A 20,029-nucleotide genomic window follows, 5' to 3' on the forward strand; every position below is an offset into this window, starting at 1 on the left:
GAGAGAATCATGACTGAACCTTCCCATGCTATTTTTTTGCTAGCTGGTGGGCTTGGAAATTTGGAATTTGGAATATCTGTCCAGCCGTCATCTCCTCTCGGTCTCTTGCTGTTACTTACTCTCTTTGGAGTTTTCAGCCTTTTTTCTTGTTCGGAAAATCTAACCCTTTTCAGCAGCTGTTCTACGCACTTTCACCTTAAACCTCCACGTTCATTTATTTTCCCTCTGCACCTCAGCTTCTCCATAAAAAAGCTTGATGGTTCCTTTTCTTGAACTCCATTCTTTTAGATTTTTGTCATAGATATTCTAATTTAAAGAATCATTCTTTGCTTTTACGGTTTTTCTCACCTACCTTCTTGGGGTCTTCCTGAGGAAGAATTTACAGAATCTCATGGCAGTACATGTGATTCATACATACATACATATATAATATGTCTTCTAAATATAGCAGCAATTCAATGCCCAGCTGGGTTTGATGAACCTTGATCAAATCCCTTATTGATATATCATATTTTAAACCGTGTTTTCTCCTAGTTGACTTTTAAATTGCGTACAATCCAAGTACTCTTTCATTCTTTACACATTTCTTCAGATTTCCTTTTAAAATTTTTCTCTTTGCCGTTTTCTTCCTGGAACATCTCTTTTGTTCTGTTAGATTCTTCTTCCGATTGGGAGAGATAAAAGGGTGCCTTCGTGTTTTCTTTGATTGCTGCTTTGTTGAATAGATTATGAACTTATCATAAAAGAGAGAACGAAAGAAAGAAGGAAAGCAGGGAAGGGTGATCAGAACCATTTCTACAATCGTCATAGCTGCTTTTGAGCGAATTGGTGTCTAAGTTGATTTGGGTCTCGTCTGCTTCAACCATTTCTGCAAGTTCGGGATTTGTTTAGGGTGAGTTGCCCTTCCATAAATTGATTATCCATCTCTTTTCCTTTAACCTGAAATTAGAAGTTATATGTGATGAATTTAATGAGCATGTTGAGCTAGAAGAACCTATCTTTATGTCTTTACCTCCTCTGCGAGTCTATGTTATATTGATTTAAGGTGGCGAGAGCATTGGACGTTCTGTCAATCCGTTCTTTTTTTAGTCGTTGGAATGCCCGGTGAGGGTTTTCTTTCCTTTCTGTTTTCTATTTTTCCCCGAATTCCTTATTGAAGTGAAATCAATGAATCTGGATCCATATTGGCGGAGATGAAGAGTGCATGCAAATATAAAACAGATATGAAATGCAGTATGTTGACTTGATTAGAGTGATAATCGGAAGAGCGCTTGCAATCTTATTATTTCTATTCTCCGCTGGATTACTCAAACCCATTTACCCATTTGACCTTTTCCTTTTCCCCATGGGGTTGACTGGATGGGGCCATGATTCTTTTTCCATTCTATTTGGTTATCATCAAAATCGGAACATGCAATTTTCCTTCTCATGAATTACCGATAATTGTTCGCATGAGTTCACGCACGCAAATAATTGCTTATGAATTTCCCATATGTGAGAAGCATGGACTTGGGATTTGTTTTGTAACGAATGTACTTTTTGATAATGTTATATGTGGCTACTTAGAAGTTATGGGATCACACAGACTAAACAGAAATATCCTAAGCTTCCGTTGCATCTCGTATTTAATTTCGCCACTTCTTTGCTCAAATCAAAATGCTTTACGAGCAAGCAAAAATTTCATTGACCATGAACAGATAAGCACTACACATTATGGGTTGGCTTAGCAAAATTTTTAAAGGCTCAGGACACAAAGATTCAGAAGAGCATTTCCATGCAAACTATGGTGGAGATTCAAATTATTATGCACCTGCTAGTTCAGGGGTAATTACATCTACCACTACTTGCCATTCTTTTTATTGCTATCTCTGCAATAATGTACTATTGAACTGGCATGTAATCATGTCTGATGCAACAAATATCGCTGTTTTTGATATGGTCCTCCTTGTAACATGTTTCAGTGGGGAGAGAGCCAGAATGAAGATATGGATCGTGCTATTGCACTTTCTCTGTCTGAAGAAAGTCAAAAGGGAAAAAATGTGATTGGTAAGTGATGTGCCTTTCAAATGCTCCTGCCATTGTATACTTTCTATAAGTTCATGGTATTGCATCATTCATGCAAGCCGGTGCTCATTTCAAATTTTTCTAGATATTACAATTTTTTTTTGCATGGTTTCTTAGAAATGGTATGTGACTCACAGATACACCTCAGGGTATCTTTACTGGTAGGTTTCATTTTCAAAGCTTTTATTTTATTCTGTGATCGGCTTGATTTAATGAATGTGGCCTTAGTTTTGTTAGCCAATCATTGTGTGTAAGATGAATTTGATGAAAAATGTTGATCTTAACCTTTGATACATGTAGTCAAGGACTTGTTGTAAGATTGAATTTTTACCTTTTTAGTTAAAATGAGAAATTTTCTCTGTGACTTTGCTCTGTTGGTACTCAGTTTAATGACAAAGTTCATAGCAAAACTTGCATAATGGCTTCTTTGAATGATGACAAGGCATCCACTTTGTGGCCCTCTTTTTTTGTAATAGAGATCTTAGCTTGAATGGTTTCCAAAGAAGTTAAGCTATATTGATTCTCTAGATTGCTTTTATAAGAGACTATTGTAGATCACTGCACGCATTCTTTCAGATATGCTTTAAAGTTAAATATGACTAAATTCTTTTAAATCATCTTTCAAAGCATGGACAATGCAAGTGCATGTTTTTCTGCAATGGAGAAATAGAAAAGAGGCACATTGTTGAGCAGTAAGTGACATTGCTGATGGTGGGAATATCTTCCATTTTGCAACTCTCTCTTTAATTATGTTTTCAGAAACTATATTACTAGGTATCTAGTATTTCATACACTTGATGCAGAGTCCATAGAGCCATCCATTGATCAATTTTAAAGAATTGGGTATAGGTTTAGTTTCAAGGTGTACACACACATTTTGAAACCCCTTGTTGCAAGTGAAGGCAGGATTGGCCAAAATATTTTGAAGTTTCTGGTACGATATGTTAAAATATTAGGAATCTTACTTCGCTAAAAATAAGTTAAAACTGTATGTTTCTGGGTATGTGTATCTAGGTTTTGGGTCTTTTGGAGTCATTATTAGCTCCAAATTATACATTGATAGTGATTGATGCTCTCCAATTATTTGAAGTTCATAAAGGAAGTAACAGAAAGCCAAACACTACGCCATGAGGTTGTAAGCGTTTTCATTTTTGTGCCAAGCTTCTAACCTGTATTTAAATCTCTAAAGATGACCACAACCACAAACGTAAATTTTACTTATTTCTTTCTTGCATTGCTCCTTAGAACACCTCTGAACATCTTATAGTTCCTATTAAGATTTTGCTAATATGTAAGATGCTGCATGAAATTTGGTCTCTGATCTCCTGTCGTACACCATGCACTTGTTTATCGGGGTTAATGTCATGAAATTAACAAGTTTTATGTTGATGAAGTGGAAAAGTATGTAAATCTCTGTTATCTGTTTTACATAGTTAGTAGGTACCCTTGAAGTATATATCTGGTACTCTAATCCTATCATAGAATGCTATATCACTAAACTGTATGTGCCGTATGTATCTTATAAAGAGTAGTTATTAGGTAGTTTCGAAGTACATATGCGGTACTCACATCCTATCATAGTCTGCTATGTCATTAAAAGTTAGTGCTTATTGTAAGTAGTTTTTAATGGCACGGCATTTTATGATAGGACAATAGAATCACATCATCCACACTCCAGGAGTACCTAATAATTTTTCATACACATATGACTAAAGTGCTACTATTTGAATTAATTTGTTTCTGACATTTTCTTTAGATCGTGATTCTCAATTGAAGGATGATGAACAACTTGCTCAAGCTATACAAGAGAGCCTAAATGCGGAGTCTCCTCGATACGAATACGGAAATGCATATCAACCTGCCCCTGTTTACTTCCCTCCGGGGTTAAGGTATATTACTTCTGTTTTAATGTTACTTCTGTTTTAAGGTATCATCTCAATCTTCTGTTCTAGTTTGTTTAATTCCTCATTGTTTCCATGCGAATGCTTGATTCAACCATGTTTGTATTGAATGTTCCTTTTCTTTTTTCATGGGTGTGTATTGAATGTTCCTTGACAAGCATGAACTAAAGCTAATGAGTGCAATTATCATTTCTCGTCCATTTTTAAAGTTTTGACATTGAAACTTATAGATCTAGCTTTAGTTGGGGCTTAATAAGTATACAAGAACCATAATCAAAGAATGCCTTTTTATCTTTTAGGTTTTAAATTTTTGGTTTTACTGTAGTAGGGTTTGTGCCGGTTGCTATGCTGAGATCGGTTATGGACAATATCTGAATTGCCTGAATGCAGTTTGGCATCCCCAATGCTTCCGGTGCCATGCTTGCAACCTACCGATATCTGATTATGAGGTAAAAAAAACACCCAAGTAACTTCCGTAGCACTCTAGTTTGTCACTGATTCTGTTATTGCTCTTTTACTGTAAGTGGAGTTTGAATTTTCCGTATCTATTCTTTTTGTTGCTTACAGTTCTCTACGTCTGGGAATAAACCATACCATAAATCTTGCCACAAGGAGAATCACCACCCTAAATGTGATGTTTGCAAGAAATTTGTAAGTATCTCTGTACTAGGCTATATATTCTGATTTTGCGTGAGCTGGTTCTGCTCCACCTTTTGTGTTGGTTGCCAAGAAGAATGGAAGGATTTTCCGTACCTGTCAATCATCCTAGTTGAAGTTAAACGAATTAAAATTGGTACAAAACAGGTTATAGTACTAAAATGTCACAAAAATGACTTTTCAGTCCCTAGAGGAGAGGGAAAGCTGCAAATGCACGTTGAAAGTTATATAGTTTCTCGCATTTTCTTCTACATATCCCTTGAGTAATATAACGTGTCTACCTATGACAAGTGCAAACTCGGCCCTCAAATTTATTGAAAAATATGGCATGCACCCATAGGGTTTAGTACTTCTGGTTTTTTAGTCAAGTCTTAGAGAGCGAGCATTTGAGAACCCAGTTTTTAATTTTAATTTTAAAGCCCTTTTACAGTTTTTTAGATGCAAGTACATTTATACCCTTCCATAAAGAAAAAAGAAAGCTTTGAGCAACTACACGTAGTGGAAGGCGGCAGCAGGATCCCCCTCTGCCTGCCTGTGGCCCCACTGTGCCACTCACCAAGGGGAGATTTCTCCCACTCGTAACCCATAAGGTGAACCACCAGCAGGGGGTGGGTGAAGATCCCCCCCACCTTGACATTGTGGGTGGAAGGAGTTTCTCCTACCTCGTGTGGCCCACATTTTCTTCATTATACCTCAACACAGGAGTTTGTTGTTGGGGTGGGAGGGACTGCTTGGCCTGCTTTGGGGGGATGGTCGCTACTCCAGTGTGGGGTGGCCTGCTTTTAATGCTAAGGTCTCAGTACCCAAAAATGTCAAACCACAAGAGATATAGGAGTATGACATTATTTTCCTAAATTTTATGTTTTGATCGGTATCTTAGTCGACAAACTGAACTCTGATCCGTTCACCTGAATATATCCGAGAATGGTTGCTTCTTACTTGAGCTACTGACCAACATTGGAGGAACCTCATATAGCAATAAAGGGAGATCTTACTGTGATGTGTCATGTTTGAAAGATCAAAACCAAAATATTTCAATGAAGTGACACATCCTGATCAATTTTTTCTTCTTTAGATAGATTACTCCTTGTAAGTTGGTGTTGGTTTTTTCAATTATATATATCTTTTCGACAGATTCCAACAAACCCTGCTGGTCTAATTGAATATAGGGCACATCCATTTTGGGTCCAAAAATACTGCCCTTATCATGAACATGATGGCACTCCTCGGTGTTGCAGCTGTGAGCGAATGGAGGTCTGTGAATGAAAAACTTTTATTTGCCAAAATGACTGTAAACCAGAAAAGTATCCTTGCAAAAACTTAATAGTATGATATATTTGTTCATTTTATGCAGCCGCGAGACACAACATACGTTGCCCTTAACGATGGTCGGAAGCTCTGTCTGGAGTGTCTGGACTCTGCAATTATGGATTCCAATGAATGCCTACCCCTATATGCTGATATACAACAGTTTTATGAAGGTTTACATATGAAAGTGGAGCAGCATGTTCCATTACTCTTGGTTGAAAGACAAGCACTAAATGAAGCAAGAGAAGGAGAAAAGAATGTAAGGGAAAATGCATTGAAACTATTTAATATCAGCTATTATATTCACGGTATTTCACCTGGGATGCCAGACATGACGTGAAAGTCCCCAACACTCATGTCTGATGACTACTCGAGCAGATACCAAGAGTCCGCCCTAATTTACATAGGAAACTGTGCAAAAGTAAATAATATTGAGCCTCGTAGATGTTGAGATGAGATAAGAAATCTGTGAATGGTAGTGAATAGTTTGTGAATGGTAGTGAAATGGTTTAAGTTAATATGTTTTATAGCGTTTTGGGAAATGAGAAAGAAAAAATTGAATAAAAAATTTAAAGTTAAAATATTGTAAGAATATAATTTCTTAATATAATTTTTGTATTTGAATTTGAAAAGGTTGATTTTTTTTTTTTTAAGTTTGGAAAAGTTGTAATGATTAGGTAATGATTAAATAAAAAAGTTGAAAAGTTGAAAAGTTGAAATTGAAAAGTATGTGTTTGAGTGGTGTTTGAATGTTGAGATAAGATGAGATGAGATGAGACCATCTCAACATCCAAACGGGGACTCTAATCTTAGTCATTACTTTTTGGTAAGTGTTTTAATTTTTTTGGCCCAAGTGTTCTTATCTTAGTCAACACAGAACCCTTATATACTAATTTGTCCCTTATGGTTATCGACATGTACACACGAAGTCTGTTATTCGATTCATTAGATGTGTTTTTCATACAGTAGATTCAGAAGAGCATGTCTGTACATGTCCAAATTGGAATTTATTTCTTTTTTTCTTGGCCAGGGCCATTATCACGTGCCTGAGACCAGAGGACTCTGCCTTTCTGAGGAGCAAACTATCAGCACCGTAAGGATTTTTTTTAGAAATTTTCACTAGAATTATACACAGGGATATACAGAGCTGTATTATGATTATTTGTTTATGTTGGGCAATTTATCTTATTTTGTCCATGTAAATCACCAGGTTTCAAGGCGACCAAGGATTGGGGCAGGAAATCGAGCGATGAATATGATAACAGAGCCCTTCAAACTACGTCGTCATTGTGAAGTCACTGCAATTCTCATATTGTATGGTCTTCCAAGGTATTGAATCTTTGTTTCTACAACTTGTTCTTGAAGGAAGCTCATGCCAAACTCAATAGAATAAATGGATTTGGAAATGCATCTATTCAAATTTCTTAGGAGTAAAATATGACAGGGTTCAAAATAATACCAGATCAAATGGTTACTAAAAGAACTTTTGACTTGATGGTAGGAGCCCCAAAAATAGCACGATCAAATGTATTTATTTCCATGTAAAATGACTTCACTGCTACTTGGATTATCATAGAATGAGAACTACATTTTAACAAGTGTTACCTTCTAATGAATCATGTCAGGGGGCTGGGGGAAGAAATGAGCCATTCTTCTCGAAGATGCTAACCTTATTGATTTCCTTCTTTATTTCTAGGTTCCGAGAACCTTGATGAATTTGTGAAAACCGACTCAAATTGAAAATAATAACTTTGTTCTGCAATCAAAGATAATGAGTTGACAGAAAAGATGGTTAGCCCTGAACAATCAGCAAACACTGAAGAAATTACTCTCTCTCCCCCTCCTCCTCTCTCTCTCTCTCTCTCTCTCTCTAAGTAAATGTTGAATCTAAGTACCCAACACCAATCTGCCCTTTTACCACTTGAGCCAATACACAGCAGCCTCATGGAAGTTGCTTGACAAAAGCATGTTGCTTTTAAAGTTTTGTTGTCTATATTTTTTGTGTTAATGCATTCGTGATCATCATATGGCACATGATTTTCCATGAAAGCATATGTTATACTGTGTTTCCATTCAAAGAGCTCAGGAAATATGGTAATTGGGGGCGATCTGATGATATTGTGTTATACTGTGTTTCATGATTTTCCACGAAAGCATATGTTATACTGAACTACCTAACCTGTAATTGAGTTGCGCATTTTTTCTTGGCACAAAATAAGTAAATTTTTTTCTTAAATTCGATATTGTGGAGATCTGGTGAAAGATCAGGATTTAAAATTATGACAATTAAGTAGTTAAATTGAAACGAATTGTAGTTGCATGATCTTCTGATTATATGGGACTACAAATATATTATCGGGGCTATATATGATATTCATATAAAATACAGATTAGGGTAAAAGAGAACGTCTTCATTCTTCCCTAGTCTCTCTCTTTCATTTTTTCCCCCTTTCAGTTAAAACCAACTGATTCACATCGTAGTATTTTCAGTTGGAAGTGTGACATGGAGGTCTAACATTTATTTCTATATGTGCACACATGCAAATCGCAATAAGATTATCATGAGAATTGACCCAGAGAGTTGAGGCTTTGGCCACACTGTCTTAATCTGCTAGTGCAATTTGGCTGAACCTTTTGATACATGACTGGACTTCTCTTTGCATGCAGGTTGCTTACTGGATCAATTTTGGCGCATGAGATGATGCATGCATGGCTGCGTCTCAAAGGTGCTTCTGTAATCCATGGCACATATTGTGTCGAAAGGGAATTGTGAAAATATAGAAAATTAATTCTTTCCTCAGGTTTTTAAAGGAGTCTCCTGTGCTTAAAATATCTTAAATATATCAACTTCTTCCTATAAGATCACATCAAGGTTTTGTAGAATTACCTCAATTACAATAATGTGTGATTGATTTATGTGGAGTTTGCTCAATCAATTATTGCACAATAGAAAATGTTCAGTTGTTTATTTGTAGGTTATGACTGAATTAACATATTATGAGTCTGTGTTTCTTAAAGATGCTAAAATATATGCTGTATATATGACAGGTTACCCGAGTCTCAGTCAAGATGTTGAGGAAGGTATCTGTCAGGTTCTAGCTCACATGTGGTTGGATTCCAAGCTCAAGTCTGGATCAGTCTGCAATCTTGCATCAGCCTCATCATCTTCATCTGCACCAAAAAGGGACATGATATCTCAATCTGAAAGAACGCTCGGGGAGTTCGTTAAACATCAGATCGAGTCAGACGGTTCACCAGTGTATGGAGAAGGATTCAGAGCCGGCCAATGGGCAGTGGGTAAATACGGTCTTCAGGAGACCCTTAACCATATATGGAGGACAGGGAGCTTTCCTCATTGAAGTCTGGCTCCCCAGATTTCTATTTGTGCTTTTTTTTATTTTCACTGAGCTTAAAGGTTGGCCTTTCCATATGAGATACAAATGTCAAAGCGTGTAGAATCAACTCTGTAGAATATTTTTTTGAAAAAATCTCATTTTTTGTAAAGAATAAACTAATTGATTAGTCATTATCAATATTATCTTCCAGCCTCCAGGATGAGTCTTCTCCTCTCTCTCTGGTCTGATGCATGTATTATTTAGCTGTCTTTAGGGCGATTTTCTTTTACAGCTGAGGTTTTCTTAGCAATGGCTTCCAGGCTATGATTGCTTTTTCCATAGCAACTCCTATTCGTTCATTTATCTTTTATTTTTTGGTCAACCTGTAATGAGATCCAAATTATCTAAATCTTGGCAAAAACGACCTGAAGTTTTTGCAACTAGACCTTTTTATAGATCACATTTAAAAAAAAAAAAAAAAAAAAAAGGAGGAGGAGGAGGAGGAGGAGGAGAAAAGAAAAAGAAAAAGAAGGACGCTCTAAAAAGAAATATCGTATTTACATGTCTCTGTGGATGACATCTTCTACAATTCTGACATTGTAAAATTTGATCTGTCAAAAAAATTTGAAAATCAAATTTATTATAAATCAAATTCTGTCATATCAATAATGTGAAAGGTGTTCTCAATCTTACACCGACTTGCAAGTTGAAGTACTTTAAAATGAGAATTTCTGATTATACTCTCGGAATACGAAAGCATAATGTTCTTATCATGTCATAATATGTCATGTTATCTAAAATGAATGCTAATATGTATTCTTAATTACATGATATATTGTGATCAGATTATCGTCATATCATCAATAATCCAAAAATACCTAATAATTTTTCTGTATTTAGAATGCAAAGTAAAACTTAAATTAAGAAGTTGGCATACAGCTACCCAAAAAAATGACTCCAAACATATGATATTTTTTGGAGTTTTGGTGGGTAGTAAGCTCCTCTCATTGCTCCATGGTTCGTTTACGTGTATTCTACGACAATTGAAGGAATTCCCCATCAAAAAAGTTTAAAAACCAACAGAAATATACAGTCAAAAGACTCAAACCTTGATTGTTTGCCTGTGCTATATTAAATGATCCATCCTACAGAAATCTCTTTCTTTGTGTTCCTTTTTATTGTCTAGAAAACATCTTAACATATTCATTAATTGGCAGTAATTAACGATAACACATGTTTATACTACATGCAGATCTGTCCCAACCGAGTCAACTCTATTAGATGAGAGGCATCATTTAATTTCTTCATACTATAGTTTATTTAAAAATAAATAAAAAATCATAATCTTATTAAAAATATATATAATCTAACCACAAAATGATTACACAAAAGTAATCTCATAAATTAATGTGGCTTGTGAAAGTTTGTCAAATTATAAAATTAATTTTATTATAAAACAGATATGACGAATTACATAAAATCACGTTATTTTATAAGATTACTTTTATATAATTTCTTGTAACTGTAGCACTACTCAAGCTAAAGTCCATGTTGCATCGAAAAAAAATCTTAAAAACTTATAAGATCTATATAATGTTGTTCGGCTCAGGTGCATGTCCAATTCCAAATTTTAATATATGGTCCAGGAGAAAAGAATATCGTTAAGGGATACAATCCAATTGATGTTGCCATCAAACCCTAGAGATAGAGAACAATTGACATGTGTGGTGATAACTGGGAGTAGAAGCTTTGATCTCTCAAAGGAAAAGAAGAATGGAGTGAAAGCTAGCTGGTCCTGATCTCTCAAAACCAGAGCTGCTATATCTTAGAATAAGATAGGTGGAAAAGAAAGGCACATCTAACAGACCAGAGAGATACATATGTACAGAGAATAATAGAATATTCAGGCAAACTCCATGTGAAAGAATATAGTAATTAATTAGGAGCTGTGTACCTTTCAAAATAAGCCCATTACGACACCCAAAAATACAACACATGGTGTGGTAGGAGTCGGTGATTCTGTGGAGTGCGAAGGTTTTATGTTTTCTCAATAAGCAATCTTCGTCATCTAAACGACACATGGTATGCTCTCTTTTCTTTTTTCTTTTTTGAAAAACTCTATTACGAAGATGATACTTGCAAACTCATTTATAAATGTACTTAATATATCATTGATGTGAAAGATTTTCATATTGGCTAACATAAGAATATATAAATAATTGAACTTTTTATAGTTCTAAGGAGTCACACAACAATTTATGTATTTACTGTCTAATAAATAACATAATTTATGCAAAAAACTTGACTAATCATAACTTTACTTTTACTTGCATAAAACGGTTTTTTTTTTTTCCATATATATCCTTTTCAACCATTGAAGCCATGATTCATGGGTTTTTTTAAGCAACCTTTTTGTATTATTTGGCATGATTGGTGATGCTACTTCAACTTTTCTTCCTAACTTTCTTTTGGGTAGCAAATTAAATATTAATTACGAAGAGTTAAGAACACAAAATTTATTATGATCCAACTAATCTACAGTTAGTTTGTGTTTAATGGCTTTTTATTGTGTCCTCTTGATATTTTCTTATCTTATGTCATCTGTATAATCAAACGAAATCTTAATATTCTTTAAAACTTCTTTTGGAGATATTTTTTATCCAAAAAAAAAAAAAAGATTTTTACAATATTAAGACTTGTAAGCTCTACGCATTTCTTTTTTAAAAAATTAAAAAATTTGAAATTCACATGTAAAAATTTATTTTTTAATAACGGGTTTCACTTTTTTTTCAAAGGCAATATGTAGGATTCATACATTGTAAAATTGTATATAATATTATTGTGATATAAATTTATATTAGTTGGTGTATCGATCACGTCAATATTTTTTTTTTGTTTTTTATTTTTTATTCTTAAATAAATATCTAAAAGAATGTAATGTTATAAACAATCTTAAAATATATAATTAACTTGTATTTTTTTAATTTATTTATACGTAACAAAACCCTTCATTTTAATACCTCGATTGAAACGATCACTCAAACGGTATCTATAAACAACCGACTTGTGTTCCTGCTGCGGCATCGTGTCCTACATGGCACGTTACAATACGACGTGGTTTTATATTTGAACTCCCAAACAAAGAAGACCCGGTAGATTCAAAACCCAAGAGAACCACCCTAAGTCGGGTCTGGGCTGAGGAAACGCCGAACTGATATGGGCATGAACAGCTTATTCTTGGTTGATCTCTCTTACACAGCAGAGGTGTTTCCGATGGACATTGGAACTAAATCCTCTATTTCTGTGCTTAAAGACAAGAGTGTAGATTTCCTTGTGCAGGTAGCTTAAGGCCGATGGGTGGTTGACTGGTTGTTGGCATGAGACTTTAATCCTCTATGTACGGTTGTCCCTATAATTGTGTTCAAAATATTATTAGTTTCTGGTGACCGAGAAAAAGTGTGCCGACCGCGTAGCCGGGAGATACCGTACATGAGGAACTGGGGCCCGCAAGTTCGTACGACCGACTATACCAGCCTAACACGGAACTCTTTATTTTATACCGTACATAATTCTTCTCTCTTTAAATGCAGAGAAATGCTGGTTGCACACGCAGTTGGGGACACGGCGCGTACACGGTCCCACGCGGACATTAATGAAACGGTGCGCAGCAGGTATTCCTGTTGTTGCAGCGTATCTATCCTTCCTCTCGCTCTCTCCCTTTCTCTCTGTTTTCATGCTCCTCTTTCCTCTCGCTCTCTCCCTTTCTCTCTGTTTTCATGCTCCTCTTTACTTTCTGTCTGATCGTTCTCACATCTGGAAATTATGCGTGATTAGCTCCATTATTAATAATAATAATAATAAGATTTTAAGAAATTCCGCTTTGTTCTCAAGTCCACCGATGGATAATCCTGGCGGTTCTGTATTTTTTTTTGGCGTAAAATCTATTTGTTTTTCCCTCACTTTCAATGGAACGAAACAGAGGCTGAAGTTCTCCATTTTTGAATTTTGCAGGTTGAGTTTTGCATCTGCTTGCTCCTGACAATTCTAGGTTACGTACCAGGAATAATCTATGCTCTCTATGCTATCGTGTTCGTGGATCGCGACCAGTATTTCGACGAGTACAGGCCTGATACTCAACTGGGTCGACGACCCATATGCCAGAAAATCTCTCTCTGTGGTCTGCAAGCAATGGCTGAGGGTGGAGGGTCTTACCAGGTTATCCATAAGGGTTCTAGACCTCGATTCCTTTCGGGGTTTCTTACCAAGATTCCCAAATTTAGTTAACTTCGAATGTTCACGACGGATCACCGATGACGACCTTAGATTCTTGGCCCAAACATGTCCCAAAATCGAGGCCCTCAACCTTAATTTGAAACCCCCTCGGGAAAATTCTGATGAGTTTGATCAACCCTGCGATGATGTTGGCGACGATGGACTATGTGCTTTAGCAATCGTTCTCAATCAGAGAATGCCAAAAGCCTCTGCTTTTTCTCCTCCCACGAAGACGCCCACTTGAAATCCACAAAGACCCATTTAGTTTGCTCCCTCCACCCACGAAGACGACCACAATACCCACTTGGTTTGCTCCCTCCTCTAATGAAGACGACTACAGAAACCAAAGCTCTACTTTTCTCCTCCCATGAAGATGTACTCACGCTTAGCTCTACTCTTCCTCAATTTCGTGGGGCTTCGATTTTCTGGAAAAGACGAATGGAGATTGGAGAGCTAAAGACGAAATAGAGGGAGAGACAGGAGAATCCAATGGGAAGAAGCAAAAAAAAATGATTTTTTTAATTAAAATGCGTGCCCGTGTACGCGGGGTGTTCCCTTCGCGTGTGCAAATAGCATTTCTCTTAAATGCATGCCACGTTTTTCTCATTCATATTATTGTTCATTTTTTAAATCATCATTCTCTTCTTATAAAACTTGGCAGAGTAACGACAAATGCAAAATTTATTTTACAATTTTTTTATAATTTTTTTTATTAACACTAAGTATTTAGAAACGGAGTAATGTTACTATAAATAATCATAAAATATGTAAATATCATATAATTATTTAAAAAAAATAAGATTTATGATTAAAAAATAAATTTTTTTTCATATAGATCTCATATTAATTTATTTTTTTCAAAAAGACTATGCAGCATTTACACAATTACGACTGCAAATATCATTTTTCTTATAAACAATTCTCAACTATTTTTGGAAGTGCACAAGTCCTTTGGTAAGAAATTTTTTGTAAGTACATTTAAGATAATTTAAAAACAAAAATTCAATCCACTAGCTCTATAGATTATTTACATCCAAAAATATTTAAATCTTATACCCGGAGAGTATTCTCTTAAACTTAAAGCTTTTACCACTTGTATCAACCTATATGGGTTTTTTTTACAAATATATTTAAAAATGATAGTATTTAATTAAAAAAAAATTATCCTCCATAGAGCATTAGTAAAATTTTTATCTAATATAATTTAATAAGAAATATTCTAGTCACAAATTAAATTAAATTTAGTAGATAAATTTTTAAATTTTAAATTTTAAATTTTAAAAATTAAATTTTATTATTTAAATGATGTGGATATATGTATTCTACACACTAGTTTAAAAATACAATAATATTTTATGTAAAGTAATGTTATTTTTATAAATGATTTTATAAACATTCTCCAAGTTTAAACATAATTATATAAATGATTATTATTTTATAATTCAGCAAATATTAAGGAAATTAAAATCAGCGAAAACGAAAAGAGAAAATAAAGAAGAATAGTTGGAACAAGCGAGTTTGAAGCTCCTCATTTCATTGGTCAACCAATGTGGCCGCATCGATCTAAACATTGGGATGGTAGATCGGTGGCCGATTGAGACCAATAATATTGCGACATGTGTAAAGATGTGGCTGCGGCCATTTCAACAGCCATAGATCAATGTTTTTTTTTTTTTTTTAAAGCCAAATGGAGGTAAAATGGAGGACTTGAAAAAGAAAGAGCAGAAAATAAAATAAATGGAAACAAAAACTGGCCAAAAAATGAAATGAAATGAAAGATAATAAAAAATTAGAACGTTTCACAATAAAGGAAAAGAAATATTTTCAGTTTTAAAATATGGAAGTTTCGTATATTTTTTTAAAAAATAACCATGTTATAATTATTGATAATTCCCAACGAGCATGTAAAATTTTTTAAAATATTTTTTAAATTGTTTTAAAAAAATTTAAAAATACAAGTTATTAAAAAATATTTTCTTAATTATTAAGTAAAAATAAAAAATAAACGATAGTTTTTGTTTGTGGGAATCCTCAATAAATGCATCATTTCTTTTTTAGAAAAAATAAATAAATCTAATATGCATATGAAAAAAAAAATTAATTTTTAGTAACAGAATATACTATTAAATAATTTTTTAAAAAAATACATTTAATTTACACACTTTAAAATTATATTTATCGTTGCTAAGTAAAATGCTAGTGCTCATGCTTCTATCGACACTTTCTTTTGTCTTACTTATTTTCCAATAAATATGTATATTCGAAAATATTAGAAAAGGGTATTATTGACAATTGCACGCTTTTGTGATTGACCAATAAAATGTCGTATAAGGAGGCCACGATAAATAATAAAAGAGTGCAATTTATGGTATTCTCAAAGAAAGTAGAATTAATTATATTTATATAAAAGATATTAAGAAATAATTTGGAAATGGGTCAAGAAGTTAGAAGCTGAAACTAGTGTTGATGAGATTGCATAATATTATATTTAGAAATATGCCAGTTGGCATTGCATTATTTAATGACATGGAATTTATAAGAAATTGGCAATGAATAGGTAAAAGAGAGAAAAATATCTTCAAACAAATATATTATTTTAATCTGGTCTAATCCAAGATTAGATTACTTTAATATGGTTGAAAAAGTTTTGTTAAACTAATATTTAAGAGATATGAAAATCATTTAATTAAAAAGATTTAATTTTTTAAATTATTTGATAAAATAATGAGTAATATTACTCTTGCACACTCACGATTATAATTATCATTTCTTTTTTTTTAACTATAATAACTATTCTATTAATTACAATATGTATAGGTGTTGATCAAGGATGATGGTACGTGGAGGATTGGTATCGAAAAGACTATTGATTATTATTAAAACATTTTATTATTATTATAAAGCATATTTTTGTGTAATTTAAAGAATACAAAAAATTAAAAAAATACAATATTTAAAAAAGAAACAAATACAAATGCTAAACAAAAAATACTGATAATAAACACTCTGTATTACCTATCATTTTCCCTTAGATCAATCAAATTGGTGAAAGAGCAAAACAGCTGGCTTAAGTGTCTTTCCAGCCACAACCCATTACTAAGAATAGAATATCTGGCTGAAAATAGAAAATATTTTTCTTAACTATAAAAAAAAAAAAAAACAAAACAAAAAAACTGATTGAAGGTGGAATAAAAGCAACAAAACAAGAAAAAGACCGTGTTAATCTTATTGATTAGACAGTAAGAAACTACACAAATCTTTTCAAGTCTGTCAAAGAGGATTGGCCCTTTTAAGCTTTTCGTTGATCTTGACTATGGTACACTGATTTACCAACTTACGTTTGGACGTTTGTCAAAAAAACACTCGCGTTTGGACGTCAATATTTTGTGAATAATAATTAAAAAATAGATAATAAAATAATAAATAATAATATAATATTATTAATACGAGTAATGTTAAGTACAAGTTTTAAATAGACCAATCATATATAAGTCTTTTTATAAAAAAGTAGTCATATTAATAAAAAATAATTTTTTTATACTTTCTAAAAATAAGATCTATTTTTTATGAGTACTGCTATATTTATAAAAGAATCATACAAAAATAATCTTATATATTAATGTGATTTTATCTGATCTGCTAAATCTATTTTACAATAAAAATAATTTCACAATCTGATAAATCACGTTAAACAATATCATTTTATAAGATTATTTTTATATAATTTTTTTATGACTAGAATATTTTTTTATTTTTATAAGGATTTGTAAGAGGCTTGTTTATCTGAAGCTGTATAAATTATTTTTATACTTTACTGCCCAAACTAGGCTTTAATGATAAACTGCAGGCACAATAATGGCCATTAATGCCAAATGAATAATTGGAAGAAGAAGCAGATCAAGAACATGGAAAGCTCTAACTCAAACGGTAAATTCTTTTCATGAAAAGAATGACAGAACTTGACATAATTCTTTTCTTATTCATTCAAGTATTAAACAAGGCAAAATAGCTAGCTCTTTTGCTGTACAGAGACTTTGATACAATTATCATACGTGCATCCGTGGTTACAAAATATATGAATCCCATTTCTGGGCAGGATTTTCTTCTTCTTCCCTGTTATTAGACACAATTGGAAGATTGAAACTTTAACATATATGAATTAATCCCAATACTTTTTGGGGTATTACGTGATCTCCCCCAATGGGTTTCGTGATACCTGTATAATCTGCAAGAACAAACTGATCTCTTTCCAAAGACAAATTGTCCATCTCCTTAATTTTGGCTCTCTTTTTAATTACAAGCGCCGGAGAGAGCATAATCCAAGGCTTGGGAACTCCATAGAGAGTGGAATTCTCAGATTTAAGAATCCAATGTAAATGGAGTCTGCAACAGATCGTAGGGAGCCCAAAGAGCGTCCAACGGGCATGGCCGGCTTGCGTCCAGACGAGCCCAGGGCTTACCTTTCCCACTCCAATGCAAAAGACTAACCGGACCAGGGTGCAGATCCCGGCAAAGTCCCCGGAAGTTGTCGCCGCCCAGTCCGTGTTGGTTCCATTTGTGATCAACCGAAGCTATGTCTCCAGCAAACACTAGCAGAAATGGAGGTAGAGATCCCAGTTCGTAGATTCTCATCCTCTTCTGCAGCTCCATCCACTCCTCAATCCTTGTCGTGTAATCTCCATCTCTCCACCGGTCAAGATCGATCACCATCACCCCGGTGTTGAAGTAACAAGGTTTTCGGTTGGCGAAAGTCAGGGACAAAGAAGGATTGGACCAAAACGTCGGGGTGAAATAGAACGTGAAATTAGCGTTGCAGTACTCCGGGGCGGCGAGGACCGAGCTGTCCCCCAACGGCGTGGCGGCGAGTTTGGCAATGTCGTCCACGAGAATCAGGTCGGAGTCGAGGTAAACAACTTTACGGACACATGATGGCAGGAGTCTAGCCAAGTAGCTGCGAGCGTAGTTGAGGGGACAGTCCAAGGCGGAGCGGATGGAGGTGGAGATGAGGCCGGAGACATGAGAGTCGTCGAAGATGTAGACTTTGAATTTGAGGTAAGGGAATGAGTTGGAGAGGGTGACGCGAAGGAGGGAGCTGGTGTTAGCGGAGGCGGAGGCGACGAAATGGAAGAAGATGTTTTCTGGGCAGGAGGAGTGCTGGAGAACGGAGAGGATGGCAGCCATAGAGCCACGGATGTATTGGGTGTCCAGAGTCATTGCTACATGTACTGCTCTATCGGAGCAGACGATGTTATCGTTGCCACTGCTGCTGCTGTCGTCTTTATCTTCGTCGAGGTCGTCGTTGGTTATGGAAGGACAGTCGGGAGAGTTGTAGAATTGCGGGGCTTCTTTGAACTGCTGTGAGAGAGTAGTAGTAGTACTGTTGACAATGGTGGCAGTGTATGCTATGTTGAAGGAAAATAGAAAAGCAAGGAGAAGGAAGAGAAAGGCAAGCTTCAGTGCTGGTTTGGACATGGTGGATGTGTTGAGAGAGAGAGAGAGAGATAGAGATACTTTTTATACAAATATCTAAAAGCAAGAGGCTTTTGGATTGGGGATCAGGGTGAGTGAGGTTGTAAAAGTTTGAAACGCGGTTTTGGTTTTAAAAGGGAGGAATATATAGCTGGAAAAATGATGGCAGGGCTGCAGCCTGCAGCGAAAGAGGAGAGAGGAGGAGGGGGTGCTGAGTCAAGGATATTCCATATCCAATGCAAGAGTTCTGTTTTTTGAGTTCATATTGTTTGGTGTTGATCAGGTTTTTGTAGCTGTTTAAATGAAAATGAAGAGAAAAGGGAAGGTTCTTGTACCTTTCTGGTGACGGATTCCCTCAGGTCCTACATCTCTTTCTCACGTACTTGTCATTTTTTATTGAAACAAAGAAAAAATATAGGAAAAGAAAATTTGGGACTTGTCAAAAGCAGAAAAAGATAGGGGTTTCTTTAAGGTCCAGAAAAATGTTCTTTTGGAAAAAGAATGAAAAAAAGACTCTGTTTGGGGTAGTTCTACCAACAAAACTTCAGTGCTCAGTCACTGTAAATTAAGCTAGGCTTTGCCTTTCAAGGAGTACCATCACAAGCTCTATACTATAGTCCTTTGTCACTAAATATTAATTAGCATGTTTGACTATATATTATAAACTTCAAGCAGTATCTACAGCCATAGAAATGCTCGGTTATAAGTAAACTCGGTTAATCTTAAAAATATATTATTTATTATCCTTTTAACTATTATCATATCATCTATGTATCCAGTCATTTGATGCCACATCGGACAATGATGAATAATATTATTAGTTAAACTTTAATGTCGCCTCTCATTTCTTGGATGGATGGGTGCAACGGATCTCATGTGGACAATGTGTTCAAATAGGCGTAGTTGTTGATGCTTGGTAGTCATAACAATCATAGTATGTTGAACTATCGCTCTCCTGGAAAAAGTATTTCTGCAGCGATGAAATCTTTCAAATTAGAGGAGCAGCATTTAGAATCAAGCATG

The 20,029-nt window shown here is 34.8% G+C and overlaps 2 protein-coding genes across 3 annotated transcripts; one reads left to right on the plus strand and one right to left on the minus strand.

The window, feature by feature from the left end:
- Positions 1-9,482, plus strand: LOC122299547 (protein DA1-like). 2 transcript variants are annotated; one of them, XM_043109912.1, is made up of 12 exons: positions 1-892; positions 1,698-1,824; positions 1,962-2,046; positions 3,821-3,953; positions 4,291-4,414; positions 4,533-4,616; positions 5,757-5,876; positions 5,977-6,189; positions 6,961-7,023; positions 7,141-7,259; positions 8,598-8,656; positions 8,979-9,482. In XM_043109912.1, the coding sequence occupies exons 2-12, from the start codon at positions 1,714-1,716 to the stop codon at positions 9,287-9,289; spliced, it is 1,422 nt and encodes a 473-aa protein (XP_042965846.1). In that variant the 5' UTR covers positions 1-892; positions 1,698-1,713; the 3' UTR covers positions 9,290-9,482. The 2 variants fall into 2 exon arrangements, with proteins under 2 accessions (XP_042965846.1, XP_042965847.1); XM_043109913.1 differs by having other exon boundaries at positions 2-892; positions 4,294-4,414.
- Positions 9,483-17,496: 8,014 nt separating this feature from the next.
- Positions 17,497-19,295, minus strand: LOC122299944 (probable galacturonosyltransferase-like 1). Its single transcript, XM_043110430.1, has one exon. It carries the CDS (start codon positions 19,007-19,009, stop codon positions 17,897-17,899), a length of 1,113 nt encoding a protein of 370 aa, XP_042966364.1. The 5' UTR covers positions 19,010-19,295; the 3' UTR covers positions 17,497-17,896.
- Positions 19,296-20,029: the final 734 nt, after the last annotated feature.

Source organism: Carya illinoinensis, chromosome 16, assembly GCF_018687715.1.
Source record: "Carya illinoinensis cultivar Pawnee chromosome 16, C.illinoinensisPawnee_v1, whole genome shotgun sequence".
In the NCBI taxonomy this organism is placed as follows: domain Eukaryota; kingdom Viridiplantae; phylum Streptophyta; class Magnoliopsida; order Fagales; family Juglandaceae; genus Carya; species Carya illinoinensis.

Coding starts and splice junctions, on each gene's coding strand:
- LOC122299944 (XM_043110430.1), bottom strand. CDS start 19,009: ATGTCCAAACCAGCACTGAAGCTTGCCTTTCTCTTCCTTCTCCTTGCT.
- LOC122299547 (XM_043109912.1), top strand. CDS start 1,714: ATGGGTTGGCTTAGCAAAATTTTTAAAGGCTCAGGACACAAAGATTCA. Junction 2,047..3,820: donor AAAGGGAAAAAATGTGATTG/GTAAGTGATGTG, acceptor CATTTTCTTTAG/ATCGTGATTCTCAATTGAAG. Junction 7,024..7,140: donor AGGAGCAAACTATCAGCACC/GTAAGGATTTTT, acceptor GTAAATCACCAG/GTTTCAAGGCGACCAAGGAT.